General features: G+C 48.1%; 2 protein-coding genes across 2 annotated transcripts; one reads left to right on the top strand and one right to left on the bottom strand.

Annotated features, from left to right (window-relative positions):
* Positions 1-3153: 3153 nt before the first annotated feature.
* LOC117834750 (uncharacterized) lies at positions 3154-5137 on the bottom strand. The gene has a single exon (XM_034714278.2). The coding sequence runs from the start codon at positions 4367-4369 to the stop codon at positions 3545-3547; it is 825 nt and encodes a 274-aa protein (XP_034570169.1). The 5' UTR covers positions 4370-5137; the 3' UTR covers positions 3154-3544.
* A 3696-nt stretch (positions 5138-8833) lies between these two features.
* LOC117866195 (vacuolar protein sorting-associated protein 2 homolog 1) lies at positions 8834-11305 on the top strand. The gene is made up of 5 exons (XM_034750354.2): positions 8834-9236; positions 9668-9798; positions 10341-10445; positions 10582-10842; positions 10961-11305. The coding sequence occupies exons 1-5, from the start codon at positions 9200-9202 to the stop codon at positions 11102-11104; spliced, it is 678 nt and encodes a 225-aa protein (XP_034606245.1). The 5' UTR covers positions 8834-9199; the 3' UTR covers positions 11105-11305.
* The last annotated feature ends 2156 nt before the right edge of the window (positions 11306-13461 follow it).

Below are 13461 nucleotides of genomic sequence, written 5' to 3'. Positions count from 1 at the left end.
AAGTGGTGTGTGTGGGTGACGTTGACAACCAGGTCCCCAACATCACGACCTCCAATCTAACGGCTTGAAATTATGCCAAGTGGTGTGTGTGGGTGACGTTGACAAATGCAAATGCAGGCAGCAGGTCCTGCACTTTGTTGACATCGCAAGGAAACATGCTGATTGATGCCAGCCAGCTCTTTTGACAGATCCAAAGTTGCATTGGGCCAAGTCAACCACACCAGCGCGGTGTGCTTTTCTTGCTTCAGAGTTGAGCCACAGATTCCATCATCCATTGCAGTGCAGAGAAATTAACAGCATTGGATTACCATATTAGGCATGAATCATATGGCGCACACCTGGCAGTATCCATCAGCAGTTGAGTACCACCTAAAACTTGCACACCTGGCAGGCAGGCTGGCACCGCCGATCAGATATGCATGTGACGTGTAGTGTATCTGCATGGCATCAGTCAGATTTCTTCTCAGATATGGTTCAGCTGTCACACGCACAATATCTTTTGTATTTGTCGAGGTGCATGCATGGTCGTCGTTGAAACGACGCTTCACTCTGCAGTGATGAACCACCAAAGCACCTAATCAAAATGCAGGGAACAAGCAGTAACGTGTATATAAGCATGCACATCTCCTTCTCCTTGTCGCTGGCCAGTCGATTAAGGCTGTTGGTAGGATTTCTACTTGCTTTTAGTGAAGTCTTATCAAACGGACAATTTCAAATTAGCTCCACCACCGAAACTGGAAAGAAGCCTCAAAACAGCTTACACTAGAGAGAAGCTAAAAAAATGACTTCACCGATTTCTCCTCTCTCTCTCCAAACACACTAAGTGATCATAAAATTACCCATATTATTATTGAAAATTACCTATATTGTTATTGAAAAGCTCCACCGGAGCCAATTGCAGCGTTCTTTCAGGGCCACCGCATTCTCTCTTGTTGCCTTCCTCGTCACTCATATACTCTAAAAAGTTAGGATCTACATGCATCATTGTGTCATCGACACAGTGTCAGTTTTGACGTCTTCCCTAGACTCCAGTCATTGGACAACAAATGCACTCCACATTCCTAAAAAAAAGGAACAACACATTAAGTAGCATCAAAATTGCTAACGCTAATTCACTTGGTAGGGGTATAGATGGTCAGATAGGCTAGACCCATTGGGCGCCCGAGGCACAGCACTAGCACGGCTCGTCACGAGATGAATAGTGCCTGGCCGGCCTAGCACGATGCGTCAGGCTAGGCCTAGACTGCCTCCCATCACGTTGGGCCGGCACGTTGGGCTAGCACGAGCCTGGTATGATTTTTGGGCCAGTCCGAATCCTAACTCTTTACCTCCTCCCCTCCGCCATCCAGGCCAGCAACCGCCGCCCCTCACTACCTCTCTCCCATGATGCCTCCACCACCGGGGGCGTGACCAGGAGCCGCGGGAGCGTAGCCTGTAGGGGCGCCCGCCACCACCACCGGGGGCCGCCGCGGTCGGGAGGCACACCCGCCGCCGCTGGGGGCCGCCACGGCCTGGAGGAGTGGAGGGTCACCTACTGCTGCTGGGGCCCGCTGTGGGGGCGCGGTCGGGAGGGGTGCCCACCGCCGTCAGGGGCTGCCACGACCGGGAGAGGCACCCGCTGCTACCGGGGCCGCTGATGTTAGTGCCTGGCCCGGCAGTAGAAGGTAGTGCCAGCCGTGCTAGCGAGCCAACCCGCACGATGGGCCATCGTGCCGAGTCTGGACCAGCAGTTTAGCATGCAGTGCCGGCTCAGCCCGGTATGAAAAAGCCATCGGACCTAATAGTGCCGGGCCTATTTCGGCCGTGCTAAATCGGGCTAGTGCCGGGTGGCCCATCTAGCCATGTATAGCTGGGGGAGGAGCAACCAGCTGAGAACGCCAATTGCAGCGTTCTTTCAGGGCCACCACATTCTCTCTTGTTGCCTTCCTCGTCACTCGTCTACTCTAGAAAGGTAGCAACTACATGCATCATTGTGTCATCGACACAGTGTCAGTTTTGGCGTCTTCCCTAGTCTCCAGTCATTGGACAACAAATGCACTCCACATTAACATATTGCTCACTGACTGATACTACAGAGTCCATCAGCTAGGCTTCATCATCCATTCCAGGTAAGTGTACATGTACCGATCGAACACTGATGGAGAAAGTAGTGGTTAACTGCCAAAATGACAGCTGCTTCTGTCCATTTATGCACTTGTAAAATTCCAAGCAAGACTTGACAGTTCCCTGAGTAGTGGATTATTTTGAACCTATCTTTCTAGCTGATTTCTGCTTCGGCCCCAACCACTACCTTCTTCGGAATGACACTGATGTTAACCAGTCAATGTGCTTTGCTGGCTGATCAGTCCACAATGCAATCATATTTCCATGGGAATAGCTTATAGCAGCCTATTGGGTGAGATTAAAGTATACTGCATGTCTGATATTGCTCCAGGAATCTTTTCTGCATCTTCCAATTAAATTTTGACTGCACAAAGCAATATAATCAGAGAAGAGTCGTACAAACAAAGATGGCAGGCTTGTGGTGTGCACACTGGCCACAAAACTCAAAGACATTATTTACTTATTTGTTTGTTTTTGACAAACAAAACTCAAAATAGCTGGAAGGAAATACTAAATAAGAAATGTTAAAGTGGATAAAGGCAGCAGTCAGGAAAGCACAACTGCACATGAAGGCATGATCAGCAGCAATGGGAATTTAGCACCTTTTCCTGATGCTTTCACTGCAGAAACAAATAAAATAGATTCCATGCTTTGGACTTCATTGGAAAGGCCTGGAAAAATGCTTACTACCATCAGTTAAAGTGATGATGGCATCGCTTAGTCCCTCACACATGTTCTCCCAGCTCTCTCCTTGTTCTAAAGGTGGTGTGAACAAAAGGTGCCACCAAAAGACTGGTAAAAAGGAATCCAGAAGAAGACTTGGAAAACATTGCAAGGAATTTGCATTCTGAACTAACTAAAGGAGGTGGCTTGAATTATGCGAAAATAGTAGCAAGAAAGGAATCAGTAAACTTGACAGGAATTGCAAGGGAAATTGCATATTTGATATATTTGTACTTTTTGCCAGGTTGATTGATTAACAGAAAGTGCAAATCTGCACTTTCAGACAAGCCAGTATGGGCTTTCAGATATCATAATCCACAAGTCATCTTCATATCATGTGCATAGCTAGCTGTATGCCTCATTCCATTATTCCATACACCGTTTACAAGTACAATCAGACACCAAGAAAAAACACATACCAAAAAGCTAGGTTCCACTGAAGCACTGCACCAAGCTACACATTTGTGCCTCCAAAAATTAACACCTCACAAGGTCACAAAATCGACTGAGAACAAGAAAAGAAAAAAAAATGAACATATTGATCTGAGCTTATCAATTCCTCATCACTTTGATGTTATATACATCCAATAATCCAATTTGGCATGATCACAAGACCATAGACCAAACAAAAAAAAGGAAGAAGAAAGTTTACATCCACAAGAGCTACACTAGAACACTGAAGCAGAGGTAGTAATGCTCAAGCAAGTTAATCCATCCGTCAAAACCTCTGGTCCATCTGAACAACTCCCTCGCTCACTGATGGCCACCGCCGGCTGTGGGCGGCGGCGGCGGCGGCAGGGGGGATGACCGACCGGTTGTTCTTCCCCACCACGATGGTAATGTACCCGCCGTCCTCCCTTCCGGGCACCGGCGACGCCGGCTGCTGCGGCGGCGGTGGCGACCTCCGCGCCCTCATGGCCTCCTCGGCCAGCGCCCGGCGGTACAGCTTCTCCTCGGCGTCCTTGAGGAACTGGAACTTGGGCGGCGGCGACACTACCGCCGGGGCCGGGCCCGGGCTCGTCGCCGGGGACTCGAACAGCGGGTTGTAGGAGTTGTCCAGCACCGGCGACGGCGAGGCCCGCGGCGTGAGGAACGGCGGCGTCTCGGAGCAATGCAGCAGCTCGCCGAGGCTGCGGCTCCGGCTGTGGCCGTCGTCGGACTCGAGGTCCTCCCGGGTCTCCTCCTTGATGGTGAAGAGCAGCCTCGTGGGGCCCACGACGCTGCCGAGCCGCATCAGCTGCGCCTCCACCGTCTCGTCGTCGTCGCCGTCCTCCCCGTCGCCGCCGACGGCCACGGCCACGGCGGACGACGGCTCCTGGACCGCGTAGGTGGACGCGAGGGCGGGGGGCTTCTTGAAGCAGAAGAGCTGGAGGAGCTCGCGGGAGGAGGATGACGGGGACGAGGCCGCATCGGAGATGGCGGCAGCGCGCCGCCGCAGCCGGCGCTTGTGCACGAAGATGTAGTAGAGCTCGGCGGTGAGCGCGAGAAGGAGGAGCGCCGACACCACCGCGAGCCCAACACCTATTCTGCTCAAAGCTCGCATCTTTTGCCTTCTTCTTCGAAGCAAACTAGTTGGGATCCACCATTAGAGGGAAAGGACGAAAGAATCCAAGAACACGAACAAGAGCAAGAAAGCAAAGCTGGAAGCTGCCTCAAAAAGCTTGCTTTTTTTTTGCTAAGAGAAACCAGGTCAGATTTTTCTCCTGCCGCTCAAAAGCTCAGAACTTGTTCAGAGATTGCCAGAGAGCAGGGAAGCTGAATCTACAAATAAAGCTCAGGATTTCGCCACCTATGTGGCTGTATCCTACCACTCTGACAGAGAGAGAACCAAGAACGGTTAGGAACTGGAACAGCAGCAGCAACCACCACCGGTGGGAACAGAGAAACCTGCCAAGAATAGCTGCAACAGTGGGAGCAATCAAAGAGCTGAGCAGGGAGGAAGAGAGAGTAGAGACAGTTGACCCAACCAAGCCCTGGGTGAGGGGAGGAGCTCTGTGGAGGAAGAAGAAGAAGAGGACCAAAGCAAAGCAGAGACAGAGCAAGAACAGAGAGACAGAGTGCACCGAAACAAATGCAGCAGTGACTACTGACTTGTATGGTGAATTGGTGATAAGGTAGGAGGGCTCTGTGTCCAAGATGGAGGAGAGAGAAAGAACAAGAGAGAGAGAGAGGTAGGAGACAGGGGACGGCTTCACATCACATGGGGGAGGTGGTGGCGCTGAGTGAGACCTGGCTCAGAGAGTGAGCGGCCGTGTCTGTGCTGTTTGCTTGTGCAAAAGCCAAGCAAAGATTGTCTTCAAGGAAAGAGAGATGGGGGGAGAGAGAGGAGAATCGTATATAAAATAAAAATGGAGGTGTCTGGATTTGGAGCAAGTCATGGATTGGATTGCTGATGCTGATGCTGATGCCGATGATTAGCTTAGGTGAGCTAATAATCAGTGTTCAGGAATCCATCATCATCCGTGTTATATTCTAGAAAGAAAACCCAGCTCGATCGATTCTCTGAATTGTTTTCTGATGATGCTGGTGAGCTTGTCTTCTGAAATTTCGATCGTTGGAAAGATTCTCACCAGCAAAAGATTGACCGGTAAAAACTCTACGTACCTTGCCGTTGCAGTGACTCTGAAAATGACAACTACTGTTCAACTAGTCTCTGAAAATTATACCTTAATGCTAGCTCGATGTAGCTTTATTTTGCAGGAGTTTAGGACTTTAATCACCTCGAGACAAGGGCTATGATTGCTTGTTTACTTAACAACACATGCTAGACATAATCCATTGCACTAACGCGCATGCTACTTGGACTAGGCTCATCAATCCATTGCACTGGACCCTTATGATCTCCCATCCACTGTTCCACAGGATCTGTATATTTCAAAAAAAAAAATGGGGACGAAATAAATGATTTGTAGGTGAGGAGGGACGACAAGTCCCTGTCAGGTGGTCCCAACTTGGAGTCCAAATCCAATACACTACATACCACCTAGCTTCACAAGCTAGGCTGAATGAAATGCATGCAGAACCAAACAATGTTTCAGCTCATTCTTCAGCAGCTTCTTCTCTCACCAACCGTATAGTGTAACTGCGGATGTGCACAGGCACGCATACAGACAAGAGAGTATTTGTAGAATCGTACAGCACTGTGGTCCTCCCTCCCATATACGCCGATCCCTCCTCGATCTAGCAGTATATGTAGCTTTTCAAAAAAAAATCAAGTAGTATGGTGCCAATCTTAACTGTACAAACACTACTAGAAAAATGACATTTCGAACCGAGACTTAGTACCGGTCACTTTTTGGTCCGGTACTAGTGTTAGTACCAAGACTAACGGATAGACCCTGAGGATGTCCCGTTACCCACTTTAGTACCGGGTGGGAGTTCCAACGTATCCATTTCATTTTGTATTTCTTTAAAGATGCAGCGACTATATACGTGCAGTGCAGGACTTTGTTTTTTACCTGAAACAAAAAAATATTAGTAAGTAAGCATATGTGTCTAAGCTATACTTTTGCACAAAGATCATGATGATAAAATGCGTCTAGCACTCACTACGTAGTGCTCCATGTAGCCGTTGAGCCACCAGTACAAGACTGATGCTCTTTTTTGTGTGTTTTAAAAAAGGGAATCCATGAGGAGTCAGATGGTGGCCCAATTGAAAATTCACATATGATCAGCATGGCTATCTTTAACTCTTATATTTTTTTTATTTTTTTCCAGAAACTATTACCACTAATACATCTTGTTTTCCTGGAGAGAGATGGGCTGCAGTGCAGTGCAGTGCAGTGTTATTTTTCAGAAGCCCAGGTGGGATATTTACTTGTCAAAGGGAAAGAACTAAAAAAAAAAGAAACTCTTACATTCAGTGATGTGCATGCAAGGATGGAAGAGTAGGGCACATACATGCATAAGATTATTCAAAAGCTGATTATGCATAAGAAAAAAAAAGAAAATCTTACAGACCTTGTTGAGGCGTGCATAAGATTATTGAAAAGCTGGATTTTTCAGGGGGCCGGGCCGGCCACATCAGGCATGCAATGATTGACAAGGAACATACTCCATGAGTGCATTAGTGCATATGCACATCAGTGTTTTCATTTCATTCCCACTGAGCATCCCAACACTATTACGAGCATGTAGCAGCAGGAGTACAGCACAGCATGATGACACATGCGCGCAGCAGGAGCGGCTCCGTCCGCTGCAGGGACCAGATGGGCACCGCATGCGTCGCCATTAAAACGGGCCGGAGATCGAGAGCAGGGAGCTGGATGGAAGGAATCAAGGAAGGAGACGAGATTAATTAGTAATTAGGGCAAACAGATTGATTAACACAGATAATTAAACCACATGTTATTACTCTTTTTTTTTATTTCTTACGTACATCTATCAGTGCCATCCAGCACACTTGGACCCGCGACGACTAGCTCCATACTAGCTACAGCAATGGCGCTTTTACTTTGCTATCTTCCGATGATGTGAGGAAGGGGAGGTTACAGGTTTCCATGCAGGCCCATCTCATCCGACAGATGAAGAGACACTGCTACTTCGCTAGCAGCCATATGTTTGCACCTGCTTATTCAATTCCTGTCAAAGATACGAAGGGTTTGCTAGCTAATAAGTATTGTATTGTACATGAGACCTGCCGACAGGTGGGCCCTACTACTCCAGCGTGAGTGCGAGAGTGGGCCACAGGCAACGGATGCAGCTAGCTAGCTAGCTGCTGAAAATAATCATAATCATGTACGTATGCATACCTGCCTGCTCGAGGCAAAACGTCCACATGCATCGTATGTTTCGGCCTGTTCGCTTTAGCTTATAAGCTGGTTGAAAAGTTGAAATGACTGATTTGTTGTGAGAGAAAAACACTATTTGGTGGCTAATAAACCGGCTGAATAAGCTGAAGCGAACAGACTCCTCACTTGCTTTGGAGAAGCAGTGTAGTACCAACAGCAAGAGGATCGATCGGTGCTGTCAGTCATGCATGACCATGCATGTTAGGCACGAGAGAAAATGTATAGATGGAATGAGCAGGTATGTAAGTAAGATGTTCATGTCCATACGAGCTAGTATGGTCCTCTGCTGGCCCATGAACATACTGAGCAATGCTCGGTCATCAATATCATGATGCATGGCATGGCGCCATTCAATTCATGGGCAGGCGCGAACCGACCACATGCACAATGATCGACGATGACGATGATGATGATGATAGAGAGTCATTAGAAGAAGAAGAAGAAAATACACGGCGAAGAGGAGGACCCACCCGTGCATGGACTCATGAAACCATAGAAAGACAGTCCACAGGTAGCTAGTGTGGAGTGATCAGCGTAGTACGTACGGTGACAGGCACCGGAGCGTGCCCCATGGATGCCGCCGTTGTTGGTGGAGAGCTGCAGAGAGGCTACGCGTGAGTGGAGCCAAACTGCCACGACCACCGTACCAACAACCAATGCAGGTGCAGCAAGTGCGTCACGGTAACGGTACGGTGGCATGACATGTGCATGACCAAATTAACTGCCACGCGTCATCCGTGTCCCTCCATTCTCCACGCGTAGTCGTGTATGTGTAGTGCATAGCAAAAATATATGAATTTAAAAATGATAAAATCATCTACAATTTGAGACGGATGAAGCTCAAAGTTTTTTTTCCGGTTCGATTTCATTTATTTAAGAGAAGATCAGCTTTTCAAAACAACAAAGATTGTTTTTCAAAACAACAAAGATTGTTAAATATAAACGACGTGGGCCGGCCCGTGTAACGGATTGGGCCGGCTATCATTGACCCCCATGGAACACAAAGAATGTTCGCTCGTCAAAAAAAAAAACACACACAAACAATGTTAGGATTTCTCAATCAAAAGAAAAATAAAACAATGTTACGATAATGAGTACCAAGCATGTCACCAAGGGTACGGCCGTGACAAATTTTAATAATGCAATAGTTTTTTTTAATTTTTCTTATATGGGCATCTGGTGTTGATTATAGTAGCAGGGAGGGGAAAGATGATGAGAGATATTTCTGCGTTGACCATCGAGGAGAGAGTAGTGTACAAAACGAAAGCATCCATCATCGGATCGCAATCCCAAATCCTGAAGGCGTCGTCGTCGCCGGCCAAACCGCGTTGCTCCGTTCCAACGACAAGGCAACCAACCCAAGAAGCTTCAAAGCCTTCGCCGCGAATCAACCGAACCCCTTCCATCCATCATCCCCCAAGAGGCAGAGAGCCGGCCCAACCCCACAACCACCCGAGAAGACCTCCCAATCCCGCAAGCGCAGAGGAACCAGGAGGTAGGAGGGATTCTTCAGCCAGCCAGCGGCCCCGAATCGCAGTCGCCGGATCGGCGGAGATCGTCTTCCTCCCCGCCCACCCGCCACCATGAGCTTCATATTCGGCAAGAAGAAGACCCCAGCCGGTAACCCTCTTCCCTCGTTCTGCAATTCTTCGTTCGATTCAGCTCGCCCCACCTCTCCTTCCCTCCTCCCGATGGCAAAGGGCCGACAAATTGGGCATCTTTTGGTTCATCTTGACCCCTGCTGGATAAATTCGTCGCCTTTCTCGTTCCCCCGCTGACGATGGAGCCAAAGTCGAGGGGTATTTTAGTTTTTTCCCCCCTCCCTGCGTGTTGATCTTCCTCCCCGACGGTCCAGACCTAGATATCCCGGGAACGGGAACATTGGATGTATTCTGCTGTTCATGATTAGTAACCCTGTTAGTTGCAAACCACATGATTAGTAACCCTGTGATGCCTGTTACTGTTGTCCCTTCAAATTGGATGCATTCTGCTGTTCATTTGTATGATCCTCATTGTTTCCATGGTTTCCTGACCGTCTTGGTTAATGCCAGAGCTGCTGCGGGAGAATAAGCGGATGCTGGACAAGTCCATCAGGGAGATTGAGAGGGAGAGGCAGGGCCTGCAGACCCAGGAGAAGAAGCTCATCAACGAGATCAAGAAGGTGGCCAAGCAGGGACAGATGGTGCGTGCCCAATAAAATGCCCCGTCTCTCTTGTTTTCAGCCTTGTTTCTTTTTTTTTTCTTTCTGTGAATGTTAATTTAGCAACGCGCATCTGTGAACCTTTGTGTGATTACAACTTGGCAGCAAAGTGATCTAAAAAGGAATACGCAACAATGCAGTATGCAGCGTCATATGAACATTTTTTACTTGTGGTTCTGTTTTCAGTACTCACTTGATCAGTTTCTGAAAAATATGGCATTGTATTTGCATCTGACTGTTCCATAGCCTGTTGGGAGTTATTGTCGTAATGTGCACTTTTTGGCATGAATTGGATCATTCGAAGCTGTCTAGTTCAGTGTAAAATCAGTTCCGTACATCTCCCGATAGGACAAACTGGCTGATTTTATTTGTTGGAAACTTTGGATTATACTTTTGGGTAGTTGGTTTTGTGCTTGTTGCTGACATGCCCTTTATTTGGGCTGCAGTTGCTCTTAGTTCAGATTTTGTACAAACGCTTTTCATGCTCATTTTATATATTTTGATATGCTGGACACTGTTCACAGGGAGCTGTAAAAATTATGGCAAAGGACCTCATCCGCACAAGGCACCAGATCACAAAGTTTTATGCCCTGAAGTCCCAGCTACAAGGTGTATCTCTTCGCATTCAGGTAACTGCAAGAGTGCTCTATATCTCTTTTGAGACATTTAATCAGGTTACCGCATATTATGATGTTCTTACTGCTGAAGTTGATGAACCCTCTGTACTGAATCCTCTGTTCATGACTGGTATCCAATTTACAACAGACTTTGAAATCAACACAAGCAATGGGTGAAGCTATGAAGGGTGTCACAAAAGCCATGGGACAAATGAACAGGCAGATGAACCTGCCTGCTCTGCAGAAGATAATGCAGGAGTTCGAGATGCAAAATGAGAGGATGGAGATGGTCAGTGATGTGATGAACGACGCCATCGATGATGCATTGGAGGGTGACGAGGAGGAGGAAGAAACAGAAGAGCTAGTCAACCAAGTCCTCGATGAAATTGGCATTGATGTCAACTCAGAGGTAAAAAACAAAAAAATGCTGTTGCATTCTTCTGTTGATCTCGATGTAAAATGCTCCGGCTTGCTGCTTTGATGGATGGTACTTTATATGCAATGCTGATTCTTCTTCTGTGCACCAGCTTGTGAAGGCTCCTGCAACTGCGGTTGCTAAACCGGTGGCAGCAGGCAAAGTTCCTGCTGCTCAAGCTGAAGCTGCAGGCGGGCCGGATGGCGGAATCGACGACGACTTGCAGGCGCGGCTTGACAACCTGAGGAAGATGTGATGATTGGAGTTTGGCAAAATATTCACACCCTTTGTTGTAGTTTTGTACCATGAATGTATAGCCATTGCGGCAAATCCTTCTTCACATCTTATTTGACAGTATGTTTGGCGTTGCCCATTGTACATAGAATAGAATGTATCTAGTGCCATGCACTAGGCTTTGCGATCTAATCCTAATCCCATTGGGTGCGCTTTTTAGTTATGATTCTGACTGAAACTGCTGCCAGTGCCAGGTTATGGCACTGCTGCGTTTGACTGTCTGATGACCGATGAATTTGGAAGAAGTCTGATGGATTCCTTGCTGCTGACACCCTGTTTTGTTGGTGGCATGCATGAATGCAGAGATTAATGTAATCTCGATGCCTTGTTTGCATGTCTTGAAAAACTACAGTGGTGGTCTGTATAGCTGGATCGCAAAACAATATGGGCTTGCCTTGGCTAGGGCCCATGATGCAGATGGCAAGCAAGCAGCAGCAGCAGCAGCAGGGAGCATCGAAGAATTAAGAACAGAACTCAGAACCAATCCTACTACTGAGGGTTATTGGTTGGATTTGGATCGATTCAAAACTTGAGCAACATCCCACCGGAGGTAGTAGTGTAGATGCCTCTTTCGCTCTCTTTTTAATTGCTGGTGTCAAAGTGAATTCACAACAGCAGTACAAGAAGCAACCTCTTCGCATGAAATCCCCTTATAAACATCGGATTTTCCTATTGCCGTATTCGATTGAAAATTGAGAAGCTCCGTCGCTAGCAAAATTACTCAGGGAGAATGATTATTTTTCACATCTGATCAGCTGCAGTGTGCTTGGCATGGCCCATTGTGCATACAAGACATCTAGCACCATGCACTAGGCTTTGCCTTCTCTCCCTAATCCTATCGAGTCCGCTTTTGTTTTTTGGGGTCATGATTCGGATGGTGTTGTGAGGGTATGATCTACATGTTGTAGTGACAATGGTGTGCTTTGACTTTGGCTAGGGATGAATTAGGATCGAATTTTCCAAATTCCCTGCCAACACTTACATTCTCCACAGTTGTCCTGGTGTCATGTGGACATAGTCATACATTGTCATTGTACTCTTTTTTTTAAAAAAAAGAAAATCCTATTCGGGACGTGAAAATATTCACAAATTGTTGTGCAAATTGAAATGTTTCCTCTGAAATTTCCGGTAATGTAGTGAGAACTGTTGCAACCTGCAAGTGCGATGCTTTGGGTAAAACTGCAGTCAACAATGTTGTAATATTGATACACACACGCACATCATGTTTGTAGAAGGTGCGAGCATATGGCGGTGGTCAAATTATAGGTCGTTTTTCATTACAATATGTCCAGATGCATAGCAAATGCTATGAATCTAGAAAAGCTAAACCGACCTATAGGTGGAAGCGGTAGCATATATTTTAACAGCCGCCGCCACCGTCGCTCGGTCTTGGACCACACCCGTTGTCCTGCTCTCTGTTCCTGCGGTGGAGGGCAAAGAACACCCTCAGGATTGCGACGGCGAAGATGATAACGATGAGGACGACGGCCAAGATCGTGTAGGTGGGTGAAGCCCCATAGCTGTTTCGGCGGCCGTAGCGGTGGTAGCGGTGTCCGCCGTCGTAGTTCGTGGACATGGTGACGCTCTATGGGCAGCAGATGAACTGTGAGTAGTAGTGTCAACAATTTTGGGCACAGGGTCTGGTGAAATTTTGTGGTACATGTATAAGGGGAGGCGCAACGACGGTTACGATGATCCATTGCTTGTTACGATCGACCAAGAGTAGGTTACCATCGAAAGAAATGGCTTCGCTTGGCCCTGTCGGATTCTTTGGTCGAATCGTCATGTACAAGGATCGGAGAAGGTTCATTCCTAATACCACGCACGTAGGGTTGCTTGATGAACAACAGCTGCAGATTTGGAGCACACTATTTAAAATCATTTGATTTGCTTCCTGATTTAATGAGCAGGTAATAAAGCTACGTAGCTAGCTACTCAATGATCACTAGGTCCGGCGGCGGCGCCGGCCGGCGCCGGCCGTCGGCGCGCGGCAGATGGGGCAGGTGGCGCTCGTGCGCATCCACCGGTCGGCGCACGCCGCGTGGAAGTAGTGCGCGCACGGCATCAGCATCCTGACGGCCTCGCCGTCCTGCAGCTCCGCCAGGCACACCGAGCACGTGCGCTCCTCCCACCCCTCCGCCGCCCGGTACGTGCACTCCAGCGCCGGCTCCGCCGCGTGCTGCCCCGACTTATCAGTGTCCACGACCACCTCCGGCTCCGGCACGGCGGCGGCCGCCTGCTGCTGCTGCCTCTGCCGCCGCGCTCTGCGACGATCCTCGCCGCCGCCGTCCTCGTGGCTGGTGGTCTCCTGCTCCTCCT

This window comes from Setaria viridis, chromosome 8, assembly GCF_005286985.2.
Source record: "Setaria viridis chromosome 8, Setaria_viridis_v4.0, whole genome shotgun sequence".
In the NCBI taxonomy this organism is placed as follows: Eukaryota; Viridiplantae; Streptophyta; class Magnoliopsida; order Poales; family Poaceae; genus Setaria; species Setaria viridis.
Note: the sequence above shows the minus strand (reverse complement) of the source record. Positions and strands in the feature narration are given on the sequence as shown.

Coding starts and splice junctions, on each gene's coding strand:
- LOC117834750 (XM_034714278.2), bottom strand. CDS start 4,369: ATGCGAGCTTTGAGCAGAATAGGTGTTGGGCTCGCGGTGGTGTCGGCG.
- LOC117866195 (XM_034750354.2), top strand. CDS start 9,200: ATGAGCTTCATATTCGGCAAGAAGAAGACCCCAGCCG. Junction 9,237..9,667: donor CAAGAAGAAGACCCCAGCCG/GTAACCCTCTTC, acceptor GGTTAATGCCAG/AGCTGCTGCGGGAGAATAAG. Junction 10,446..10,581: donor GTGTATCTCTTCGCATTCAG/GTAACTGCAAGA, acceptor AATTTACAACAG/ACTTTGAAATCAACACAAGC.